A 27,136-nucleotide genomic window follows, 5' to 3' on the forward strand; every position below is an offset into this window, starting at 1 on the left:
ACCACGTCTCGTCTTCAGTAATGATGCGTTTGATGAATGTTGGGTCGGATTCAGCCTTGGAAATCATATCTTTGGCGGTCCCTTGTTTGCTTGGAATTCAAGTCCTTTGAGATTAACTTTGTAGCAACACGGCTAAAACCTGAACAAATACATAAGCAGTGTTCAAGTCCTCTGCGGTTATTGATCAACTTTTCTTTAGTTTTCGATGCCGACGGTATTTCACTACTTTCATCATCCTCGATATCGTTCAGGCCATTATTTAATGGCTGTTTTTTTTGGAGCATCATTATCGAAACAGTTTCCTAACACTCTAAGGCTTTCGTACACACAAACATTTTGAGCAATTCTTGGTTGAATTTTATTTGAATTTCATAATAATTTTAAAATTTTCTTTTTTTTATTGCTTAAATACTATCACAGTCCACAGGATTTCGAGGTTTATTTATTTACCACACTACTGGGGCAGGGGCGGCAGCATAACGCAGAGTTGGGGCATATGCGGGCGCAAATGGGAAAGGAGCTGGGGCAGCCAAAGGAGCTGAATAGGCGAATGGGGCAGCTGCGTAACGGGTCACAAGTGGTGCAGGAGCGGCAGCATAACGGGGAAACAAGGGTGCTGGAGCAGCAACGATTGGCGCAGCAGCGACTGGAGCCACAACCTTGGCGAGTGGCGCCACCGGTGCAATGGGTGCTGGTGCGACAACTGGAGCAAATGCGATGCCATTATGATTGCGCGCCACAATTTGGCTACTGGCGGCGGTGATGAAAGGTACTGGAGCGGAAACTGCCAACGGAGCAGCAGCCAAAGGTCCGGCAGCTAATATGTGAGGTTTGGCAGCAGCACAGGCGATGGAGGCAAAGATGACAATTACCTATTAGAATGATGTTTACACAGTATGTAGATTATTATTACTATTTCTTGCATTAAATAACTAAATAAAGAAGGCAAAAGTTAAAAAGGAGCACTTACGTATTTGAACATTTTTAAAGGTTGTTTGGTTTTTTTGTTGACTGCTCGAGCTTGTGTCTACGTTGAATGTTCGAATATGTTTGATGTCTGTTATCGTTAAGCTTAAGAGCTTTATAGTAAAAAATTTCATTTGCCACAAAATTGCATTCTTCTATGTCTTCTTCCAAGCCCATGACCTCCAATGAAGAAGGCTTTTGGCCATGACAAAATTTTAATTACCACGCACATAAAGTCACACCAACATGAAGTTGGTGCCATTTTGCGAGGTATTTGTGTTTTCCCTGTACATTTTTGGGGCCCCATGTGCCTCTTTAGTATTCACCGCCGGTAGTGGGCGATGTAAACACCAAGCGAACAATATAGCACACACATTGTATATACGTATGTATGTACTTATGCATAGAGTACATTGTTTTTTTTTATTATGAGCAATAAATAATTTCCAAAAATGTGTAAATTTTGGGCATTTAAAAACAAAAAGTAAACGAAAAATATTGTCTGCGTGAACTATATAGTAAAGAAACCAAATGTGGCTACCATTGTAGATATTTCTTCTTCTTCTTCTTAATTGGCGCGATAACCGCTTACGCGATTTTGGCCGAGTTTAACAAAGCGCGCCAGTCGTTTCTTTCTCGTGCTAACCGGCGCCAATTGGACACACCAAGTGAAGCCAAGTCCTTCTCCACCTGATCTTTCCAACGCAGAGGAGGCCTTCCTCTTCCTCTACTACCACCAGCTGGTACCGCATCGAATACTTTCAAAGCCGGAGCGTTTGTATCCATTCGGACGACATGACCCAGCCAACGTAGCCGCCGGATCTTTATTCGCTGCGCTATGTCTATGTCGTCGTAAAGCTCATACAGCTCATCGTTCCATCGTCTGCGATATTCGCCGTTGCCAACGTGCAAAGGTCCAAAAATCTTGCGCAGAATCTTTCTCTCAAACACTCCAAGCGTCGCTTCATCGGATGTTGTCATCGTCCACGCTTCTGCGCCATACGTTAGGACGGGCATGATGAGAGTCTTGTAGAGTGTTAGTTTTGTTCGTCGAGAGAGGACTTTACTACTCAATTGCTTACTTAGTTCAAAGTAGCACTTGTTGGCAAGAGAGATTCTACGTTGGATTTCAAGGCTGACATTGTTATCGGTGTTAATGCTGGTTCCTAAATAAAGGAAGTCTTTTACAACCTCGAAATTATGACTGTCAACAGTGACGTGGGTGCCGATACGCGAGTGCGCCGACTGTTTGTTTGATGACAGGAGGTACTTCGTTTTGTCCTCGTTCACCACCAGACCCATTCGCTTTGCCTCTTTATCCAGCTTGGAGAAGGCAGAACTAACAGCGCGGTTGTTAAGGCCGATGATGTCAATATCATCGGCATACGCCAACAATTGTACGCTCTTATAAAATATTGTGCCTGAGCGATTAAGTTCTGCGGCTCGTACGATGCTCTCCAACATCAGGTTAAAGAAGTCACACGACAGCGAGTCACCCTGTCTGAAACCTCGTTTGATATCAAACGGCTCGGAGAGGTTCTTCCCAATTCTGACGGCGCTGCTGGTGTTGAGCAACGTCATCTTGCATAGCCGTATTAGTTTTGCGGGGATACCAAATTCAGACATCGCGGCATACAAGTAACTCCTTTCCGTACTGTCGAATACAGCTTTGAAGTCGATGAAAAGATGGTGTGTGTCGATTCTCCTTTCATGGGTCTTTTCCAAGATTTGGCGTATCGTGAATATTTGGTAGACGGTGGGCTTCAGCCTTTCACACAATACGCTCGCTAGAACCTTATAGGTGATATTTAGTAGTCTAATCCCGCGGTAATTGGCACAAATTGCAGGATCGCCCTTCTTATGAATTGGGCAGAGCACACTTAAATTCCAATCGGCAGGCATGCTTTCATCCGACCATATTTTGCATAGGAGCTGATGCATGCACCTTACCAGCTCCTCGCCGCCATGTTTGAATAGCTCAGCCGGCAGTCCGTCGGCGCCCGCGGCTTTGTTGTTCTTTAGCCGCGTTATCGCTATTCTCACCTCGTCATGGTCGGGTAGCGGAACGTCAATTCCGTCGTCAACGATTGGGGTATCGGGATCATCACATTCTCTTTGACATGTAGATATTTCTAATCACTTCATTTTAGCACTCCAGTTTTAAAGCCTTGCCCCAAACTATGTACTATATTCGAGGCGGGTGCAATAAGTACCTGTGTTATAAATGAAGGCACCATTTTTCCAATTTTTTATTTATTTTTCAACATAGTTCTCTTTTAAAAAGATACACATACATACATTTTTGCAACTCCTAAATAAATAGGATTTGTCGAATTTGTCCAAAATACGCCCCTGTCTCGGCTATGACTTTATTCATGTTAGAGGACAAGAAAAGGTCGCAGAGAGCCAGAACGGGTGAATACGGGGGGTACGGCAACAATTCATAAAGCAATTCATGTAGTTTGGCGGCAACATCTCCAAATGACTGTGCTGGTGCGTTATCGTGGTGAAACAGCACCTTCATTTTCGTCAAATGCAGCCGAGTCTCCATCAAATTTTTGTGAAAGCGGGCCAATACCTCAATTATCGTTCTTTCTTATCCAATGCTCGTTTTTCCTTTTTCTAAAAAATCCAAGAGGATGACGCCATTCGCATCCTAAAAAATCGTCGCCATGACCTTTCCGGCCGATAGGACTATATTCGCCTTCTTTGGAGCAGATTCACCGGGAGAAATGCATTGTTTTGATTGTTGCTTAGTTTCTGGGGTGTAATGACGAATCCCGGTTTCATCAACGAATTTCGCATAAATTTATCTAAACACTGCCTCAACCGCTTGTTGGGTAACGTGAGCAATCGCGGCACCCATCGGGCCGACAATTTTTTAATCGCTATTTTAGCTGTTAAAGTAAACAAAAAAAGCTAGTTCGAACTCCAAACGCTGCCCCCCAAAAAAATAATTTCATTTTAGATAATTGAATTTTAATTTAGATATTGTATATTTGTTCTTAATAACTACGGTATATTCCTCATTTCATATTAACTGTTTTCCCCTTTTGAAACAAACAAAAGAGATGTACCTTTCTTTGCCTATACGTCTTATTACACATGTATGCGTGAGTAAGTATGTATGCGGTACGAGTATTTATGTATTTTTTATATTGTCTTACATACGAGTATGCAATTTCGTAAATAGTTGTTATACAATTGGAGACGAACTATTTGCAGACATTTTTGTGAGCATACACACATACATAAGCATATGTATGTATTACAGTTATTATTATTCATGGAGATTTGCATATTTTGTTTCTTTAAGTTCATTACAGTAAATATTATTTAACTAAATATACTTAATTTAAGAGTGTACGAGAGTTTTGGTATGTATGTATGCGATTATTACTCATAAGATTCATTGAATGGTCTCTATTTATTTGTGTACTGCAGTTGTAACATAATAAATAAACAAATATTGTGGTAAAATATCTTATAGTGCGCTCTTTTCTCGAAAAAATGTCACCTTATTAAGAAAATGTTGCCATACGCCACGCGAAAATGTTGTATATTTCAGATGGGAAAAACAAGAAAAATTCAATATAAATATTATAAAATATGCATATATATGTTTATCTATGTTTATCTATTTATTGAATATCATCGTCGCTGCGCCAAAAGCTGCTCCTTTTAGAAAAATAATAAATAATAAATTAACTACGCCCTACCTTCAAAATTAAAATGTATTTGCAACTCTTGGCATACTTTATGCCAAGGGTCGCTTAAGGTTTAGCTTATGAACGAAAAAATAAGTTAGTTGATTATTTTGACCGAAAAGTGGAGGCGACGATGCACAAGGTGGCGCAAAATTAATCAATCTATCGGAATATCTTAATATAATATATGTGAGGTCTCGATCGCAGTAGTTAACCTTCGTTTGAAGCGTAAAGATCATTTTTATCTGACGTCAAAGATGTCTACGTTCGTCCCGAAAAAACAGCATTTGCGAGAAGTCATGCTTCATTATTACCTTTTAAAGAAAAGTGCAGCTGAAACGTGTCGTATATTGGTCAATATTTACGGTAATTACGCTTCATCAAATACAACTTGTAAGGAGTGGTTTCGACGCTTCCAAAATGGCAATTTCCACGTGAGTGATAAAGATCGCGAAGAGGCACCGAAAAAATTCGAAGATACTCAACTCAACATGTCGAACCCTTGATGATATGTCTATAGAGTTGGATGTTGACAGATCAACCGTCGGTAAACGTTTGCATGCGATGGGAATGATCCAGAAAGCAGGTAATTGGGTGCAACATCAATTGAGGGATATCGAGGGACGATTGCTGACGTGAGAGATGCTTCCTGAACGGCAGAAGGAGTTGGCACCTGCCAGGTGAACCAGGTCCACCGACAGCGAAAAAAGCTATTCTTGCTTCAAAGGATATGTTGTGCATCTGGTGGGATCAGAAGGGTGTCATCTATTATGAACTCCTTAAACCATCTGAAACCATCACCGACGATCGTTACCGACTGCAGCTAAAGCGTTTTAATCGAGCTCTCAAAGAAAAACGACCGCAATGTGACGGTAGACATGGCCACACGTTGCTAAATCGAACCAGAAACATTTAGAATGTGAATTCGGAAATCTTGCCCCACCCACCGTATTCCTCAGACATTGCATCTTCGGATTACCATTTGTTCCGATCGATGCAGTCAGCCCTTATTGGAGAGCGGTTCACTTCTTACGAGAGCATCGCAAACTGGCTCAATGAATGGATCAAGTCAAAGGAACTCGAATTTTTCATTAAAGGAATCCGTATGCTGCCTGAAATATGGAGTAAGGTTGTAAGGAAAAAAGTTCCGTTTTTTTCGCTTTTGTTCGTATGTAAAATTAAATTCTACTCAGATTCGTGGCAAATTTCGCTTGTTAACAATGGAGTGGGGAGCTAAGGGAAAACGCATTACAGTGTGGTAAAAATGCAAGTGAGATTTCCGAAAAAGTAAAAAATAACCTAATATTTCGAGAATGTTTTCTCACCGCACGATCAATCATTTTTTCCAAATGTCTGCAGTGATAGACAGAATAAGAAGTGGCCGTTCGAGAAAGAATTCGCAGAAATCCCCAAGAGTTTAGCGTGGCCACCGTCCAGCCTCCATAATGGTTTGGTGGGAAGTGTGTTGTAAAGGCGTTACATCTCTTAATTTCTGCAAAAAAGGGGTTAAGACCAGGGCAAAAGTGTACCAGGAGGATGTCTTAGAAGGCATCGTGAAGTAGTTGAGCAATGCCCTCTTCAATGGAGAGCGTTGGATCTTCCAGCAAGATTCCGCTACAGCCCATAAGGCAAAAACCACCCAGCAGTGGCTACAACAAAATACTCCTGGGTTCACAGCCGCAGAAGATTGGTCGCCTGAGAGTCCAGATCTGAATCCATTGGACTACTGTTTGTGGTCAGAATTAAAAAACGTGGCCTGTCGAAGACCTCACAGAAATTTTGGTTCGAGCAGCGACGACAATATCCATGGAAACCGTGCGTCCTGCAAGAGCTGAATGGCCTAATCGATTGAAGGCTTGTGTAAAAGCAAATTGTGAGTATTTCGAATGAAACTTTAATTTTTTTCTTTAATATTTACATGATTAAATAAAACTAACTTCATTAAAAAAGTGTTATAATTTCATATCTATAACGGACTTAATTTGTAACAAAACTTAGGGCAGGACTAAGTATTTTTCTTTTTTTAAATTTTTTACGTAATAAAAAAATGTATTTAAAAACAAAATTGGTTAATATTGCGCCACATTTTAGTAAAACTGAAGGATTTACTTGCATCTTTTTGTAACAATTAAAGTTTTCGCAGAACTATTTTAGCGAACTTGTGTATATAGATAAATAAAGTTCAACTGGGCAGCGTTCGCACTCACTTTTTGCGGAGGGCGGAAAAAGCCACACATTTGTCAAAAATGCAAAATAAATAAATGCGACATAATTACGAGAAAAGAAGACTCTATTAGGAATGCAAATTAGAAATTTTTAGTTTGTGTGTACTTGTTTTTCTAGCTGCTGCTGTGTTAGTTTAACAGTGTGCCAGTTTGCTCTTTCCTATTTTTTACTTTTATTATTACATTCGTTTGAGAAATATAATTACACTTATAATTTTTTTTTTTTTTTTGTTAATGATTTTAGTTACAAATTTATGTAGTTTTTATAACTGAGTGATTTTTGGATACATTTTGGAACTATGGCCTTTTCATATTTTTATTATGTTTATTTTTGAATTCTTGGTATTTGTATTAATACATAATTGCATTTTTGATTTTTGTTTAATTTACTTTTACTTATTTTTTTGATTTAACATATTGTTTTTTACATATTAAATAATGCTGTTTGATCAACACCAAGATATACATACAATAAACGCTTCGCTTTAGAACTTTTCCTCTTCACTTTCTCTTTTTTCTCTAACAAATATTACCTATATATACACATAGATATTATAAAGATACATAAACATTGCTTAGTTTGTTTTTATTTTTATTTTGCTTCATTATATACACGAGTAAATTTTTTTCCATAGGTCCAGACTACTTATTGCTATTAGCCAAAGGTAATAAAATAATAAATATTTATAATAAAAATATAACACAGTTTTATAACGAATCATATCTGTATAGAAAGCAGCGTTAAGCTTAAAAATGCACAAGGAAGTGGGGCTTGTTCGAGTTGCAATCGCAATTGTTGTTTCACGATTTTTTAAAGCATCACATTCGATATGAAATTCTCGCAACTTTAGCAAAAGTAGAGCATTCGAACTATCAAAAACTTGGTCATTGTTGCGTGAAAATCTTTCATATTGACATCATACAAATTTACGATTATTTTCTTTGTCATATTTAGAAATTTGTCTATTTTCTATTTGTCACCAATAGAAATTATCGTCTATATAGATATCCATCTTTTTTTTTCATTTTCCCCTTCATTTACCTATGCAAATTAAGGGCCAAACATCAGAAAAGTATTAGCCTAGCATTTGCATGTTGCAAATGTCAAAACAGGGTCCGGCACTCGAAGTATAACCAACTTCAGACCGCTCGCGCAGCTGATACACGGGCACGCGGAAGCATTCTGCTGAAAGTAAACGCGAAAAAAGAAAATCAGTAATGGGGTCCAAACGTATTGGTGTGATTGCATTATATTTGGCTGGAAAATCACAACCAGTGATTGTTCGTGAGCTCGAGCACCTAAAAGTAAAGAAAGTTTTTGTTTATCGCACCATTACTCGTTACAAAGATACTAGTAGCATCACGAAACGTCATGGAGGTGTTCATCAAAAGATTGCCACGTCACGTGGAATGGGTCAAAAAGTGAAGAAGCGACTTGAGCGAAATCCCCGACGAAGTGCCAATCAAATGGCGAAAGAACTGAAAATATCTGACCGTAGCATCCGCCGCATACTGAAAAATGATCTCAAAGTCAAGCCTTACAAGATCCAAAAAGCGCATGATCTCACACCAAAGTAGCAACAAAACAGACTTGAGAGAGCGAAGGAGTTGCTTCGTTTGGCCGAAAGTGGTCGATTTCCGAACATTGTGCTTTCTGACGAGACAATTTTTCAAATTAAGCAATTCGTAAACTCCCAAAACTATAGGGTTTATTTGATCGACCGTTCATACGAGAATCTGAGTCATGGATTGGCCACCAGGAGGCAGCACCCACCACATGTAATGGATTGGTCCGCTGTAACCGCAGATGGGCGCTCTCCAATCGCTTTCATCTTTCTGGCGTCAAGGTAAATGCGAAATATTATCGGGAAAGTATTCTGGAGGTTGTTTTGCAGCCGTGGGCAGACAAACATTTCGGTGGCAGACCATGGACGTTTCAACATGACTCGGCACCGTCTAAGAAAGCTCGGACAAACCAAGGATGACTAAAAAACAACGTTCCGAACTTCATAACGTCCACACAATGGCTCTCAAATTCACCAGACGCGAATGCGGTGGATTATTCTCTTTGGGCCATTTTGGAGAGCAAGGTCCGAACTAAAAGATGCACCAGTCTCGAGGAGCTAAAAAAGCCATTGTCCGCGAGTGGGCCAAAATACCTGCAAGTCACATTCCGGAAGCTTGCGATTCGTTTATGGACCGCTTCAAGGCCATAGTCAAGGCAAAAGGTGGTCATATCGAGCAAAAGCACATTGAAAAGCACATTTTTGTATTGTTTTCACACATTTTTTACTTTCAATTGAATAAAAGTAATTTTGCAAACTAAATGTTTGGCCTTTATAATTGGTTACGTTTCGAGTGCCAGACCCTGTAAGTCCTACAGTACTGCCGCGTTTACTACGCGTCTCGAACAAATCCGTGTGTATGCGCCATATAGCCGTGTTAAGTACTTCAAGATGAGTACCTCTTAGTTATAGTTTTTTTCCATATTGTCTGGAGACATTTGCGACAAGTTGTAGTTAAACATTATTTTTAAACAATCATCCGAAAAACTAGCACCCTAATTGCAATTCGTCGCATATAGCAACGCAAAGGGCCTATCACTGGCCTCCACACATATATGTAGAGGAAGATATCTTCTCTCTACACCTTTTCCAATAGTATTTCACAATAGTGAATTGTAAATCAAAATAATCAATTCTACTCCGGGAAGTTCATAACAGTGAATAATATTTCGCAAGAGTCAAATGTACTTCAGAATTTCATGTATTTCAAAGAAGTTGGATATACTGAAGGAGAGCCAAATATACTCAAGAATATTTTTAAATATAGTACTTGCATACATATATTTGACTCTTCCACCTATAAAAGTATATTTAAGGGGTTGCGAAATACTACTGACCACTCTGAGTTCAGTGAGCTTGAGCGTGCCCACCAATTCCCTGGCCCGTGTTCGAAACCCGCTAGAAACAAAAAATGATTGAAAACATTTTTTTCTATTAACGGTCGCCCATCAGCAGACGATTACAAACGTCTGAGCATGAAAAAGTTTCTCATGAGAAACACCTACATACATTCGGAATTGACATATAACTGTAGGCTCCTTCATTTACAGGACAACATTAAGGTGCATCAAGGCAAAATTTGTTGAAATACAATACACCATAGTCCAACCATAGGGGTGGTGCGTGACTACCCAGCGAAATTCGGAGGACGTTGGTTCCGTGAAACACCAAAATGAAGAAAACTACCAACACCCAAAAAGAGTATACGCTCCAATTATGTATATAGTGTAATGATTTAAAATGTGCCAGGTAGCAATGAAATTTGTTTCCGGTATTCTTTGTTTCATGATGACTCATTCTTCAACACTGCATACATCAAACTGGCTCGCACACTTTGTACCAATTAGGTTGGGTTAGAATAAATGGCTGCTCAAACGCGTGCCCAAATGGATAAAGAATCAAATTCTTTCATTGCGTTGCCATGCAGAGGAAAAACCGAGGGCGAAAAAACCGAACAGAAGGGGAATGGAGGATGAAGACCGCGTTAACCGCTTCAAACTACTGATGAAATTCGCCAGGTGTGCAATGTTTAAACCCACATGTCTAAATGTTAGCCCGACGAGAGATAGGGAGCTGAGCTGAAGGTGCTGAGATGATTCCACCTCATCCTCCATACAGCTTCTGCAGAAATGACTTGAGACAATCTCAAGTCTCACTGCATGTATACCTAACGGACAATGCTGGATAAGACCGCCCACCAAATTCGAGAGTTGCGGCTTTGTTAGCCTCAGAAGTTCCCTTGAACGTCCCCGATGTACCCGTGGTCAAAGGGACCTTACGACTTTGCACGTTTGCGCATTAACCCAACGCTTGCTGAGTTGACACGAGGCCCATTTTTCGACCACACATTCTTAAAGGTTCACTAATCATCTAATTTCGCGATGAAACGGTCTCAAAGGTCCCTATCTAGCCAGCACATCAACACAGCAGTTTCCCACTATGCCACTGTGACCGGGAGCCCAAATGAGCCCTATGTCAAAGTTTTCGGATGCAGTGGAGGAAGAAATCAGACATTTCACCGACTAATTTCGAACACACAAACAATGAACCTAGGGCTGTCCGAGTAGATATTTACCTTCCTGACGATAATTGCAGAAGTTAGCTACCACTCCACTAGTTCTTTAACTGCGACTATTTCCGCTTGGAAAAAACTCCAGAGGTTCGTTAGCATACATTTGAGCTTAATGGGAGCTCCTCACAGAATACTCCTCCCACCAACCCTTCCATCTAACTTCGAGCCATCCATCATAAACATGTTAAGCTATGTCTTGCCTCCAAATGTTGCACATCGCCCAATCCTCACTTGGGGGAATATGATTGAAAAAAGTACCACTCGAGCCCAGCAAAGGTCCACATGTGTCAAGCACATGGGGATGAATTCTAAAGTGTCTGTAGCTTAAGTCTAGATTGTGGCCAGAACAGCTCAATCGAATTGCGGCGCGTGCGGCGCCAGTTTTCTCTGCGATGTCAATTATTTGTACCAATTAACTGTACTAAATTATTTTATACTTTTTGAATTAGCCAGTTTCCATTATAGTTTGGATATGGTGTAGTTGTGAGCGAATGATTATAAAAATGTGAGAAATTATCTTTTCAGATTAAGATTAAATTCCAAACGCTAGATTGGACACCCTGTATTACATAGATTTCCACACAGATCTGAACAAAAATTACCAATATTACAACTGTATAATGCGAAGTAGTTACCGACTTCTATTGTGGAAATTCACAGTTGCAAAATTCGATGTTACTGGGAAACTATGCAAACTTTTTTAAAGCGAAATCTTCTGTAATCGAAATTTGTGGTAAAGAATAACATCAAAAAGCCATATCAACTCACACATAATGACATCGAAATTGAGTTATAAGTGCCTCACTGTTCTTAACGGCTTCGGAGCCAAAATTCGGTCTTACTAGGGCTACGATAGAGAGGACTGCGGTAGTAACAACACACGGATTTATGACCGGCTCCCTTCCTCAAAGGTTGATAAGAATTTTTTTATTCTATTACAACGTCTGTAGAGTGTATGCAGAATGCTTAGTGAAATATGACCCCACATTAGAGCTTCGCGCAAGAGGAAAGCCATAAATCAACCACCTTTGGATTAATTTTAAAATTACTGTCAACCAGACTGCTTAATTTCAGCAAAAGGAATCTACGAACTGTATCTGCCCTCATTTCAGTAAATCGCGTTGTTCAGATAAAAGTAGATGTGGTTTTGATTCGCTGATGCTACGGAATAAAAACCTGAAGACTTGTTAAATTTATCAAAAAGCTCACAAACAGAGAACCACAGAGCAAAGAGATCACGTTCCCGCGCCTGTCGGCTGTACATTAGCCACTCGTGGTGGGGGTACAGTACACTAGAGAGGGCTAGTTTACGGAGGCGGCAGCCCTTGGTCGGGAAAAATCCGAGTCATTCCGGTAACGTAGAACCGGCTGCCATTAGCCACTCGTCCAGCCAATTGGTGTCATTTAAAAAGCGTCAGACGACGAATTTTTATGCTATTAAAATAGCAACAACGTTAGAGGTCGCAGTGTATTAAAGCCTACTCAATGTTAAAATAATCGGCAGGGAAATGGCACATCTAATAGCACATTTCTAAGCTTCCCGTAAAAGCCATCAGCCCTTCGGCATCTACTCATAACTGTGGAAGTCTTTAACAACAAAACGCTTACTTTAAATTGGAGTCGCAACTCGGTCTAAACGAACGTCAATGCTATATTCTTTAGCCCCTCTCCATACTTCCTATAGAATATCATATTTAAAGCGATACATAATCAAATTTTTCATTAGAAAATTCAATGATACGATTTTACGTCGACATTTTTTCGTATTCCTCAACAAAGTCCCCTTAATACTTTCATATTGTTGTTGTTGTTCTTGCTGTTGATGTCGTTGTATTTGAGTGAGACAGTCGTTTCCTTTGGGCACAACTCCACTACCACACTCACCTACGTCATCTGTCGCTGCGCAAAGTGGTGCCGCACTATAAGAATGTTGCAATTGTGTTTGTGTGTGTTGCTGTTTTTGCTGTTCTTGCTGATGCTGATAGTAGTATTCATTTAGATTTGTTATATAATAGTAATCATGATCGGCGAGCACATTAATCTCGGCATAATTATTTTCTTCATCATCCTCATCACTTTGTTCTTTAGCACGACTTCGTTTCATAGCCTCCTTGCATTCACTTGGAACTTCAATACTTTTCAAATTGCTATTACTTTGTTGTTGTTGTTTTATTATATGCTCAGTTTTTGCGTTTCGTGCAAATAATTTATCAAATCACATGTTTTCATCGAATTTGGCGAAATTAAAATCATCCTCGCATTGAAATCCGCTCCCATTCCCTGCACTCGATTTCGCTGATTGTTGTCCATTATTATTATTGTTACTGTTATTAGCTAATTTCGTTTCGTTCGGTGCCTTAAAAAACTCATCATCTTCGAATGGATCCTCTGATTTCTTGGCAAATATATTAATCGATTCGGATTTCTTAATAAGTTCCTGCCTCTGTTGCAGTTTACTATTGCGCAGATTCTGTTTTTTTGCAGCAGGCGTCATAAGCGCTGCATTGCTAGCGCTTTGTAGTGAGTCAGCATGCCACTGGTCTTCCTTTTCGAAATCGAATTGTGCATTTGAGAAATCATCTTCAAAGGCAGCATCGTCAAATTGCGAAACCTTGACATTATCATCGAAACGCAACTTTTGTGTAATAATTGGCGGCATTGTGTGCGAAGCTGGCGATTGCGTACCATCCAAATCAAACTGTTGCGAGCTGCTAACGCTCGTGGAATTTTGTGCGAAGCTGTGCAGTTTTTCTCGTTCCGAAAAGTCATTTGAGAAGCGGAAGGACGATTTAGTAGCTGATGTGGCACACGCACTTGCTGTGGTGGCGGCTGGGGTAGAGTTGCAACTGGATGCTGTACCCGCAGGAGCCGGTGGCGGCGAGCTCTGATTAAAGTCCGATTCAAAACCGCCATCGAAACTAAACTTCGTAGCACAACCGCCACCACCAATACTGGTTGTTGCCAGATAGGAGCTGCCTGCGCTTGCTAAGCTTGCGCTGGCATTCGAGCGCGGTGTGGGCGACTGCTCGTAATCATCGAAATCATAATCGCCACTTCGCGTTGGATATTTCTTGGCAGCAGTCGTAGGGGCACTGCATTTGAGTGAACTGATTGGCACTTTGCCCATGGAATGTTGTCTACGATCACTCTCCATCATGCGTTGATGCATCTCATGGCGGCGCCTATTTAAGCGTTCAAACTTGTCCTCATCCGTAGGCGGTTCATCATACTCTTCATCCACGTAGTCTTCCTCGTCGTCCACATCATCGTCGTCATATGTGATGTAATCGTAATTATCACGTGGATGAGGTGCTGCCGAGACAACGCCGCTACTGTAACGACTGCTACTACCAGGTGCAGTGCCAGTGCTACTGTATGGAATTTCTTTGCCACGCGAACGTTGCTTTTTGCGGAACCTGAAAAACAAGCATAGGTAGAAAATTAAATTTAAATTAGTCGCACGGATCATATGAAATATTTAGATAAATGCATGCGACATAACTTACCTGCGATCCTTTTCACCATCTGAGCCAGATAGAGTCTGTCCAAGTGTCGCAGCCCGTCTACTTTCGGCGAGTCGTCGTTCGGAGTCGGCGGCACTTGATGGGCGCTTCCAAGATTTCTGACCTGCTAATGACGGTTCTGCCGAGAATTTATTAAACAAAAAAGTTTTAATAAGTACCAATAACGTATGCGAAACATACTTCTCATTCTTACCTTCGCCATCCCAGGGACTTGAACCGCTACTCTTGCGTGCACGCGTCTGTCCAGCTCCCATGCTCATAGTGTTAACTGCTCCACCTGACGTCAATTGACTTGGACGCTGCAGACTACGGGTATCTGTCACACCAACAGCATTTGCACCGCTACTGAGGCGCGCCCGCTGATGAAAATCATTTTCAGAATCTTGTTCGTATTCAATGTCGCCAGTAGTTCGCAGCTTCATGCCTTTCCGCAACGAGCGCGTTTTTTCCGGCCCATAGCGTTCGCGGAACTCTTCGTGACTCTCAATACTACCGTACACATCCCCGCTTCCGAAACTACGCCGACGCCGCGTGGCGCTCTCAAAAGACTCCACGCTTTCCCGATCGAAAGATTTACGGTCGCGTTCATATAGATAATCTCCACCACGTGACTTATAACCACTACTGCCGCTGATCAGCCCACCCATTGGGGAACGGCCTTCATCGTATATATTTTCGTAATCGGCTCGTCGACCAACTTTCAGCTTTTCAAAGCATCCAGTATCACGATAGCGATCGTGAGGCGAGTCGCCATATTCGTCGAAATCGTAATTTGGACGCGCATAGTCGCGGTAGTATTTGCTGCGTTTATCGTAACCACTACGACGGTCGTAGCTCGATGAGGCATTGGGCGGCAGTGCAATGCCACGTTTATCGTAAACCGGAGGCCCGTAAGTTGTGCGCTCATAAGCGCTACGTTCAAAGGCGCGTGCACGCATACCAGCTACTTGTTCGATTTCCTGTGGCGACCAGGTATGATGAGGTGCGTGGTGATACCAACTAGGAGATTCTGAAAGAAGTAAAGAGTTGTTAAAATGGTGGATATTCGACCAACCAATGCGGCTATTTGATTACCTAAATCGAAGTTATCTCGGCTGCGTGAGAGTCCTGGCTTTAGTTTTCGATGATCACGTCGTGCACTGAAATCGTCTTCATAGCTGTCAAATAAGCGTGAAACAAACATAGATTAGTAAATTTCGTTTGCAGAATAACTTTGTTACTCACTCATAATCTTCATCGCAAGAGTTCAGGCGCCGCGTATGTCGCATATAGTAGCCATGTCGATCCGAAGCATGTACGGCACCTGGCGTTGGTGCTGCGGGCCCTACACCTGGTACGCGTTTTTGCTTTTGAAAGTCAGACAGCTCATCATCCCATGGGCTGAGATCACGTGACGAGGATGATGTCTGATGACGTTCTTTCTTCGTCCAGCGACGACCGATATTACCGCTTTTACTCCAACCGTCATCACGTGGATCTGACGAGCATGGCGACTCCGCTGTATCATTTTGAGATGTATTCGATGGTGGCGGCGGTGGTAAATGTAGTGATGAAGTTTTTATCGTGAGCTTGGCTGCTGTTCTGCCGCGTTTATCCACCTTCTCGATGCTTGGCTTAGGTGAGTCAAAGGTCGCCCAAAACTCTTTCGAATGTTTCACCTCCGTTTCCTGTTGCGAATCGTTACTAGCGCCAATTTGTTTTGTAGCGGTGTCGATTAGGTTCGACACAGCGGAGAGTTGTGATAAAAGTGGCGAAGCTTGTGGCGATTTGCTAAGTGGTGATTTCTGTTGTTGCTGCGCAGTGCCTGGTGTTGGCGACTTCTGTAGCGGAATAGGAGAGGTGCTTACGTCGTTGAACTGTGCTTGCGTCGAAAGTGTGGCATTTGGACGTGGCAAAGCTATGGAGTTACCTGAAGTTACGATAACTGTGGGTATATTGGTCGCTGAATTCGCGGGTGAAATGCGCTCCCGGGAGTCTAGCGACAAATTAGATATGGCACGTTGCATTAGCTCGTCTATTTCCAAGTCATCCTTGGAAGACGAAAGTCCACTGCTGCCTGTCACAGTGAGGAATTTACTATCCTGCTTGGCATTTAATAAATTCGGCGAAGGTTGGGATGCGGAGCGTTCGGGAATGCTGCCATTCATATCGGGCTTATCAGACTTTTCGCCATCCAGTTGTTGTGTGGATGTGGACAGTTTTTCATATTTGTCTTGTCCGTTACCAGGAACATCGGCGTCTTTGTCATTGCTGTCCAAACTGCTTTCACCGCCGCCGTCATCTTCTTCGTCGTCGTCTTCGACAGTCAATGCGGAAGAAGAAGGCTCCGCAGGTAAGCCACGACTGTCTACCAAACCTAAACGATCTGGGCCACTACTACTAACACGTCCATCCATTATATGCTTAAGATCTTGATCTTGATCTTCATTGAATTCATCGCTAAACTCGGGGAACTCCTGTGAAGCTCGCAAAGTTGATGGCGGCTTATTGTCGAAGAGGTTTTCTACTAAAATTATGTCGCGTAGAGCGGCGTAACGATCCTTTGCTTGCGCCACTACTTCTGTTATTTTCGTATCAATTTTTGGTGGCTGCACTTTTGCACTCGCTGTAGTGGTCGTTGTAGGCCCCGTAAGGAAATCATCATCATCAAAGTTTGCTTCAAAGTGCACGCCAAGATCATTTGCTACAGTTGCCGCGCCACCAGCATCCGCAGTGCATGCTGTGAGAGAATTAGCGCCGCTGCCATCTTCAATCTCTGTGATCACTTCGCCAATAAGATCTGCATTCTCTTGCTGCTCTTGCAACTCCTTATCGATTATCTCGCGGAAAACGGCATAGCGATCGGCGGATGGCACAAGCGGTGTGCTGTGACTGGCGTCGCTTGGTGGTGGTGGTTGCGCGATTGGCGGTTCGTTGAACTGCTCGAAGTTAGCGAACGTGTCTTGGCTTTGGCCCTCAGCTATACGAGTGGGCAAGTCTTCACCGAATGTGTCGTCGAATTTCGCGACAAAAGTTGCCTGCTGGTCGAAGTTTACTTTAAACACCGGTGGTTGCGCCAACGTAGGCGATGGCTCACACCGAACAGATTGCATTTCAATGCGACGCACTCGTCGAGGACTCATGTGGCTTGCCAGCGTATGCTCGGGGCCGATTGCGCCACTAGCCGCGGCAGCAACAGCACGTTGTGGTTTTGATTTCTCTATGAATTCCGAGAGATAAGATGTAAGCTCTACCAGGGTCATAGTGCTCAGTTTGCTAACGGGCACACTCAACTTAGCAGCCAACTCGTCCAGACTCAACGTCATGAGCTGACTCAATGTAATGTCGGGTATCAGCGACGCTACCACTGCAGTTGGTGCGCCGCCGCCGCTATCGGTGAGAACTTGCTGTTGTTTCTGCTGTTGTTGTTGCAGAATCTCCATTTTATTTTCATAGATATCCTGTGACTTCGCTAGGGATTGCTGGCGTTGTGCTCGATTGCGCGTTGAAATCTGTGTTGGTGGTGGCAGGAGCGGGGGCACATCACTGGCCGCTGCGCTACCAATGCTGCCAACTCCGCTTATGGGCACTAAGTAATCATCATCTGTGTGTCCAGGTTTACGTGGTCGTCCTGGTCCAGGATATGTGCCATCCGAATGACTAACGCGGCGTGAGGGTAACGGTATCGGTGGTACTTCGGCGTTGGAGATGCGCAAAGTCTTTGTATTAGTGTTGACAAATTCATAACGGCTAGTCGCCGCAGACGCGCTGGGTGGCACTGCATTACCCGAGGTCACACGCGGACGTATGATAATATCGTTGAACTGCTTTTTAGGCGGTAATGGTGGTGGTTCTGCGTATAACGCCAAGTCTGGCCGCGGTGGTGGCTCTGGTGCGGCTTCATTCTCACTCAATGAGTCGCTCTCCTGAAGGCGACACATGTTAATGCTGTTGGAGTCGCGTTTGGAGAAACGCGCCTGTCCAAACAAATGTGGCATTTTCTTATTGCTAATGCTCGAAATCACATCTGCTGTTTGTTGTTTAAAAACCGAAGATGGTTGTGGCAGGGATGACAATTGCCCGGATGGTGTTGGTCGTGAACGCACTGTGTTGCCAACGGTTCCATTACCCATCGCCGCGACGGGCTCACCCATTTGTCGCTCCAAGCGCGCAACGTCTGCGCGCCACTGTGCCGCAGTGTTCAGCGGTTGCGCTGAGGTTGGAGAAAGATTACTTTCCGGCGGTAAATTGACTTGTAAAGGCCCATTGAAAACATCCTCTGAACGACGCGCTTCGGTGCTAGTGGATGGTGAGCTTCGTTGATTCATCTCGCCGCTATTGAATTCAAACTCGAATGGATCCAATTTAGCAAAAACGTCACCACCCTCTTGGAATGGGTCGCTCTTCTTTCGCGTCGGCGAGAAAGGGTCAGTGTCACGTGGCATCATCACAACATCACCAGCGGAACCAGCAGTTGTCGCCGTAGAGTCTAAAGTATAATGATTTAAATGTAGATTAGTAGGTATAGCTGTTGAATGGCACGAAGATGTTGCCGACGATAAAGTCGGCTGGTAATGATGCATTCTTAAAGTAGAAGCTGTTGTGGAATTAGTAGAGTAGGTGGAGGTTGTTAGTAAATTGTTGCTAGACGCTACTTGGTGGTTAGTACTTATTAATCTAGAAACAACAACGTTAGAAGCGGTGCTCGTATATTTGGTACTGCTAATGGTGCAGGTGCAAATATTAGCTGTGCATGATGGTGCGAGCACACCTATTAGTAAAGTTGTTGTTGTTGTCGTTGCTGCTGTTGTTGCAGACATCGTGGAAATTGAGACTGTTTTAGAAGTGTTTATGGCTGATTTCAAGCCGGCTATACCTGATGTACGAGTAGTGTTAGTAATGTTAAGTGGTGGTGGTTGTGGCTGTGGATGTGGCTGATGCGACTGCGCCTGTTGCAACTGCTGAGAGCCCTCGCTATTGCCATCCATGTGGCTTAGCGTATCCTCGAAGAGACCCTCTTTGCTGAGAAACTCATCGACCACTGCCGAGGCGGCTGTATAGTGAACACCTGTAGCGGTTATATCTACGGTGCCATTACCACCTGAAGACAAGTCGTTTAGCACTTTCTTGGGTGGATTCTTAAGCTCCTGGAAAAAGTATTTCTTATCGACGTAGGGACGTGTACGACCCGTACCTAATGGATCCAAATCTGTAAAAGCATCTAACACATGGGAAAAAGTTATGAATCAGTGAAATTGTCCCATAGCCAAGTGCGAGAGGATATGAAGATGTGTTTGGGATAGAGAAAATGAAAGGTGAAACATATTTAATTGAAGAACAAACGGAATTAAAAAACAAATTGGCATTATGAAGTGGGTATTAATAAATTAGCGTACATACACAAAACGTAACTAAAATAGATTTGGTGGCATGGTGCGCATGGATCTTTGACAAAACTAGAAAATCTTTGCAAACAAATTTTATCAGCTGGTGATCATGCAAAAATAGCTGGTATATCAATTACTTTCATTCCCTTTTATTTTCCATGACAGATGGGTGTGTCTGCGCTACCAGAACAACCCTAAATTATATTTGGTCAAAAATTATCACTCGAGCATCAACCCAAAAATGTGTGAGGAATAGTTGTTGTAAAAGCATATATGCTGCAGCAAATGCTGCTTAACACGTTCACGCCGGCGGGTACCACCGGTGGCTCGCACAAGATTGCTTCATGAGGCGGCGTGTACCACCAATGGTACTTTATTAAACGGTACCTATGAGATGAGATGCCATAAACGACTACCCTTATGAAAAAATTTCGTTTTATGACCTGCAATCGCTTCCGATAGAGCGAAAAGACTTAAACATTGCCGTCTGTGAGTATCGCGGATACTTAGAAAAGATTACAATAAAGTTCCAATGATTTTAAGTGGCGATTTTAACGTAAATTTTGCATTGGACACAGCGGTTCCTTTAATTGACGTTCTCAATACAACATTCAATTTAAAAATGTGTAACAATCGCACTGAATCGACAACACGATCAAAAACAACCATTGACGCGGTATTTCAAAGATATGTTGACAACATCGAAACCAAAGCATTTGTATCATATTTTATCTATCATAAGCCACTCGTATCATTTGTTGAAATTGAAAACATTGAGGATGAATAATAATAAAATGAAGAAAATAAAATATGAACTTTATGGCAATATTATAATGAACCTATAATTATCCCGCTCCTAATGCTGCTTTCGTCTTATTCTCTCTGTTTGTTTTACGGAAGGTTTCACTTCTATCGTGTCTAACCGTTAGACTGGTATTTTTTTTTAAACTTATTTCATATTCGATTTGACAACCAGATTTTCTAACAACCTTGCCAAAAATCCACTTCCTTGTTAGCAAAAAACACAATGCAAAACACAACACAATATCTTTGCTCCAAAAAACAAAAACAGCAGTAAAAATGTACAGGAGCTACCAAATAAACCAGTTGCTTCATTGAAATTATGTTTTCAAATGCATTATTTTCCAATCTACCTGACTTCACTGCACTGCCTGCTGTCGCCTGTGGCGGTCCATCACTCAATATTGGTATCGGTGAAGTCGACGTCATGCCCGCAGTAGTCGGTGCTGTTGATGCCACCGCCACAGTTCCACTAGCTTGAGTGTGTGTATTGCTTGAAGCAGCCGCACCTACGTCAACATCGACTAGCGTTGAATTTTCACTCAACGGTTGCGTTGGTGTCGAAGTGGATTCACTGGGCGCTAGCGGCGCCATCGGTAAGTTAACACCCATGCCCATGGTGCCAGCTTTGGAAGTATCAAATACATCGTTTTGCTGGTCAAGTTCATGTAGCCAACTGTCGTCGTCGTCTTGCTGCAAAGTGCCCGGTGAACTGCTTAATACCGGTGCAGGTGAAAGTAACGAAGAAAGTGTAGCATTTTGTGGCACGCTCGTTGCTATTGTCGTTTGATTTACTGTTGGATCTATTACTTTATTTATTGGTTTATGGCGTGAGCGACCAGATTCGGGCGGAGGCAAAAGATTGTAAGTCTGTAAATAGAGTAACGTCGTTAATTGCGCAGGCAACTATGAAATTAATAAACAGTTTACAGGAAAATTAGTAAATGAGTCGCCAAATGGATCATCATCGTTAGCTGCCTTGCCAGCGACCCCACCGAGTGGCGGTTGCACCGGCTCATTGGGTGTGATGCGTTCCATTTGTGTAATGCCTCGTTGTATAGAGCTCAGCTCTTGCTCCAAATCCACTAGGTCTGCTACTGATTCAGGGGACATCTAAAGTGAAAATAAATTGCTATTATTTTTTGCAATAAATTGTGAAATAAAACAATCCAAACCTCTTTGCATGCTCCTTTGTTGTCTAAATTAACACCCAACCGATTCGAAGCTGACGCACGATTTTGTCCACTAAACCCACTTAACACCGACAGTGTGCTGCCACCACCGCCTCCACCGCTGCAACTGAGATCGTTGTGGGCGCTCAATCCTGTTACAACCCCGCCAGCGGAGGATTTTAGTGATGATAATGAGGCAAGTTGATGTTCGTGTATAGATTTTGACTGTATCTGCTGGCGTGCCAATTCGATTTCTTTCTTTTTTAGCTCGAAAACGACTTGGAAGAGATCGCGCATTGCCAGCACAACCTACAAATACGAAAATTATCAAAAATAAATTAAAAAACACGTTTGCTCTTATTCGCTTATTAGCTACCTGACTAGCCGCTTTGTCAGTCTTTATGCCAAAGAAGCGATGTCCGCTATCGGGTGAACCAAATATGTAGCCAAATGCACGTGAATCGGTCATATCCTGCGCAATGAAGGAAATTTTGTGCACCGGATGGTGGTATAGCGAGTCTCCGGTTTTCTCATCGCGTAATCGCAGCCCATCGATAGTCACATGTATGGTTATGCGTTGCTTATGTTCACCGGCAGCCCGTATGGCCATCTTGAGATCCTGCAGTGCCTCCTGACACATGCGATCGCCACGTGCCTCGCCCACTTCGAGTATACCAATAAGTTTCGCCTTAAATTGTACGCCATCGCCGAAGAAGCGACCTGGATCGTTGCGATCTGTGTGATCAAAGAAACATGTATTTAAGTTCCTGTCGTTGTAGAAATACTAAACTAAATAGATATGATGGGTGTTTTTTAAGAGTTTGACTTCAATTTAGTAGTAGTGTAGGTTAAAACAGAAATATTGTTGAAATGTATGTTTTATTAATATATAATCTGGTAGCTAATTTTATGGCATTAATTTTTTAATATCTGGCATATGTCTGCTGCGACTACGAGTTACATCGATCAGTAATATATTTCACCACTTTTTCCAATAAATACGGCTGTATGGCGTCAAAGGTTACTTGAATACTGCAATGAATCGAATGTTAAGCGCGGTGTATAGTATGGCAAATTTTACCGTCTTCTTGGAACCAAACGGCCTCAGTGTCTAGCTGATTAATTTTTGGAAACAAAAATGCAGTCAGCATGGCGCGATAGCACTCGCTATTGACCGTAATGACAGCTCCTTTCTCATTTCGAAAGAAATACGGATCGATAATGCCCCCAGTCGTCTATAAACTTTACAAACAGATCTTTTTTAAGCAAATTTCCACAATTTGGAAGCGTTGGTCTGGCGTCAGACGATTCATAACGACGTTACAAACCTTACTGAACAGAAATGTCAACACTGTTTGGCTTTCACAGCTGTCAAATCATAGCATATCAAATGACGCAGTTAAAAAAACACCCGATATGTACGCATATTTTGGACTAAATAATTTTTTGGATGTCAGCTTAGAAAGTTAATTTTTTTTTACATTGGCAGGTGTTCTCAATTGCTGCTGTGCTTGAAAACTGACTATTATCGATATTATCAGATCACTTTTTCTGCATGGTAAAGGTCTTTGAATTCAGACTTTTTTATGTAGGATTAGACCGGTTAAGATTTTTGAAGAGTCCTGGTGACAACCTACACTAATACTGAACCTTTTCTGTCACTTCAAAAATGAAATTTCTTAAATACATTTTCCAAAAATGTATAAAAATATCGATTTTTTTTATGTCCTGGTATGGTTCATTATGAGCATCCCCACAACAGTCGGGCCATTCCCACAACAGTCGAGCCTCCCCACAACAGTCGTATTCGGCAAAGGACTAAACTGTTTTCCACTATTCCATAACTAAAACTACATTCCACCAAAATTTCTTAATAAGACTTTATGTTATTACAACGGTAACAACTGTATATGTTGGCCAATGAATGAATTACTTAATTTTAAGCCTCTTATTTTATGCCCTGCATTATTTTGTAATACAATTCGTCAATATAATTGGTAATTAATAAGGAAGTCTGTCTATACTCTGCCTGATAATTCAATCTTTAATCGTAGCCAACTGTAATAATAAAATAATATATACAAAATAAATTATCTACGAAACCAGGTGCTAACGTTTTGCGTAATTGGTCTCCTGCGCACCACTGCTCCCGCTGCCACCACCAACACCGACCGAGGAGAGCGTTGAAGCGAGCGATAAATTTGATGATGCCGCCGATAGTTTCGAAACCAGCGATTTAACCATAGTCGCTGATCACACCGCGTAGCACTCACCCCTGCGCACTGTCCTAACTGCTAGGTATTCAATTAATTTTTTTGTTTTTTTTTTTTGTTCTGCTATGCGATTGCTGTGATTGCCTAATGCCGCGCGTGCAATCTGCTTACTTGATGGAAATTCAATGTAGTATTAGTGGCGTCGCAGTTGGCGTCGTGTGCATCAACTACAGCTTAATCTGGGGAAAAGAGGCCTTTGCAGCCTTTGCGACAGGCGCGTCTATACTATTTTCTGACTACTGATTCTCACTCAAATACTGCTTCTATTTGGAATGTTTTCGTTTTATTTGTTTTTATTTGTTCTGTTGTGAGCCGCTCCTGACTACATACATACATACATACACACATGAGCTTTAAATTAGCATTTATTGTACGTTGCGCATTTTTCTTTAATTGCTAATGCTTTATTGTTATATTTTGCGGTCATTGTTCAGCGGTAATGTCGATGCTCACCAAATATAAAGAACTCTAATTTTATTTCTCTATATATTTCGGTGCTTAATTAAATTCATATGTGTTAATGCGTAATGGCGAAGGGGCCAATTCGGGCGTACAAACAACAGTATTGATACCATCCGCCTCCGCACCATCCCCACTGGCTTGAAGTAGCGCCAAACTACCGGCTAACTTATTCGCTAAAGCTGCGCTTCTCACCAGTTTTCACCTCGTTTTATAATCTATTCATTTGTTTAAACACATAACAAAGGGAGAAACAATTATTTGCAATATGGGTGGTGATGGCGAACTGGATGCTTCCTCTGCTGTTTTTTGTTTTGAGTTAATGATGTTGCATACGGTCAATAGCGCGAAATTGCTCGGCTGTCACAACTCTGCCTCTACGGTTTCTGACTAATATGTAGATCGCTTGTGCACCGCATGTCCCGTACACAGCGCCTTCTTCCGTTGGATTATATGTAGGTAGGGCGCAATAACATTTATTCATAGGCAATAGCGTATAATGTCTCGAAGTGACAGGCAACCGCAGTGGAGGCGCTGATACTTTGCGCAAATATAAACAAAAAGGTATTCAAACAAAAACCCACGCCTCAGAAGTATATAGCCAACGGCTATGTTGATATACTACGATGTATCTATTGTTGTTTGTTCCCCACACATAGATAGTTGCTGTTAATGTTTTCTTTTTGCGACCGTCAGTGACTACGTCTGCTTTTGGACACCGATTTCTACGAATTTAACTCGTACCGACAACACAGCTTCGTCAGTAGGGAAGCTCACTGAATTTCCTTTCGTGACTGTCGGTATTGTCTCCTTTGCGTTTATTGATTTTTCATGCGCAGTATTTTTTCCATCAGCAATCAAATAAGAATAATTATATTAAAAGCAATGCATTGTGGTAGGGATGCCTCACTGTACGGATTTCATCCAACATGGCATGGATCACGCATTTCTACCACAACTTTACTTTCCAATCTTCAAGTAATCCACTGCAAATGCAGCGAGACCAATATTTACATTTTTCCTTCACACATTATGTGGATATTAATATATTAACTAAATTATTTTCACTTTTGCGATATCAATATTTCTTTTAAATTTTCACTTGTTTTCCTTTACAACTTGCACTGTCGCGGATTCAGTTAAAATGTAAATAAATTCACTTAGACTTGGCTGTCATACGAAAATTGCATCTAACAAATACACTGCACAAATGTATCTGAGAGGAAAATGTTCTATTGGATACTGTTTTGTGCGTGCAAATGTCAGATACAATCGCGCATATGAATGTGTGTGTGCTGCATGTGCAGATACTTGACGCAGAGTTATATTTGGGTTGCTTAAATAAATGACAAATGGAAAGTGGTATTCACTACATTTCACAGATAAATCAGTTGGAAAAGCAAGAAGCGTCAAGCCCGGCCAGCATCTTAAACAAAACTCGGCTAGGAAAGTACACTATCAAATGTTCGCAATTGAAACTAATTAAAATTAATTTAATACCAATTCGACCGCCGTAGCCGAATGGCTAGGTGCGTGACTACCATTCGGAATTCAGGGAGAACGTAGGTTCGAATATCGGTGAAAGACCAAGAAAAAGTTTTTTTTCTAATAGCGATCCCCTCTAGACAGGCAATGGCAAACCTCCGAGTGTATTTCTACCATGAAGAAGCTCCTCATGAAAAATGTCTGCCGTTCGGAGTCGCCTTGAAACTCTATGCCCCTCCATTCAAGGAACAACATCAAGTCGCACGCACATAATGGAGGATGCGCTCGGCAAAACACCAAAAAAAGGTGTACACGCCATTTATATATATATATCTGATTTTATTTAGTAAAAAAGGTTAGGCGCGTTTTATAAGCAGAGCGGGTTTACAACTATAGTACACTTTCTTCCGCGTCGATACCAATTAAAACAAATTGGTATGAGAGTTCAGGTAGCGGAACGGAACGGGAAATGAACCATCTTTTTTTTTATATGTTCTTTGTTGTTACTTTGTTTTGCAATTGAAAATGACATATTTTTTAATCAAGAATGATAGAAAATAATTCATCGTATCATAGGAGTCCATTAACAAAAAAAGGGGAAGGGGAATTACTTGTTTTTGAAGAAGAAAAGTAGAGGAGAGCAATGGAAACATCCAAACAAAAAAATTATGCGCACGCACACATACTTTCTAGCCACGACGTCTTCCGCATAAAAACGCATAAAACTGCATTTGGAGGCTTTATATTAATTTGTGCTTTAACACGCGGCTTTTCGTTTACATTAGTGTGTTTAGCTTTAATCTCACAAATCTCAATATTACCAAGCCATTCACTGAATTTTCACAAGCATGCAATTTCTCCTACTTTTGTTTGTTTTGTATTGCGAAGGAAGCTGACGTCAGATTGAAGGAAATGTGGTTTAATGTTGCCGCCTTCAGTACTCAATTCGCCTTGGCCTATCAAAGCCTTGGCATATTAAGGCGAATTGAGTACTATAGATGTCGCAGTCCCAAAACAGTTA

General features: G+C 41.7%; 2 protein-coding genes across 2 annotated transcripts; both read right to left on the minus strand.

Annotated features, from left to right (window-relative positions):
- Positions 1 to 446: 446 nt before the first annotated feature.
- On the minus strand, positions 447 to 982 carry LOC129242636 (nematocyst expressed protein 3-like). Its single transcript, XM_054879394.1, has 2 exons — positions 971 to 982; positions 447 to 872 (listed from the first exon to the last, which is right to left on the minus strand). Exons 1-2 carry the CDS (start codon positions 980 to 982, stop codon positions 447 to 449), a joined length of 438 nt encoding a protein of 145 aa, XP_054735369.1.
- An 11,661-nt stretch (positions 983 to 12,643) lies between these two features.
- On the minus strand, positions 12,644 to 25,786 carry LOC129243097 (protein disabled). The gene is made up of 10 exons (XM_054880218.1): positions 24,013 to 25,786; positions 22,275 to 22,633; positions 21,902 to 22,207; positions 21,657 to 21,839; positions 21,080 to 21,596; positions 15,784 to 19,759; positions 15,634 to 15,716; positions 14,753 to 15,568; positions 14,542 to 14,677; positions 12,644 to 14,451 (listed from the first exon to the last, which is right to left on the minus strand). The coding sequence occupies exons 1-10, from the start codon at positions 24,140 to 24,142 to the stop codon at positions 13,251 to 13,253; spliced, it is 7,707 nt and encodes a 2,568-aa protein (XP_054736193.1). The 5' UTR covers positions 24,143 to 25,786; the 3' UTR covers positions 12,644 to 13,250.
- Between the last annotated feature and the right edge of the window lie 1,350 nt (positions 25,787 to 27,136).

This window comes from Anastrepha obliqua, chromosome 3 (assembly GCF_027943255.1).
Source record: "Anastrepha obliqua isolate idAnaObli1 chromosome 3, idAnaObli1_1.0, whole genome shotgun sequence".
NCBI lineage: Eukaryota > Metazoa > Arthropoda > Insecta > Diptera > Tephritidae > Anastrepha > Anastrepha obliqua.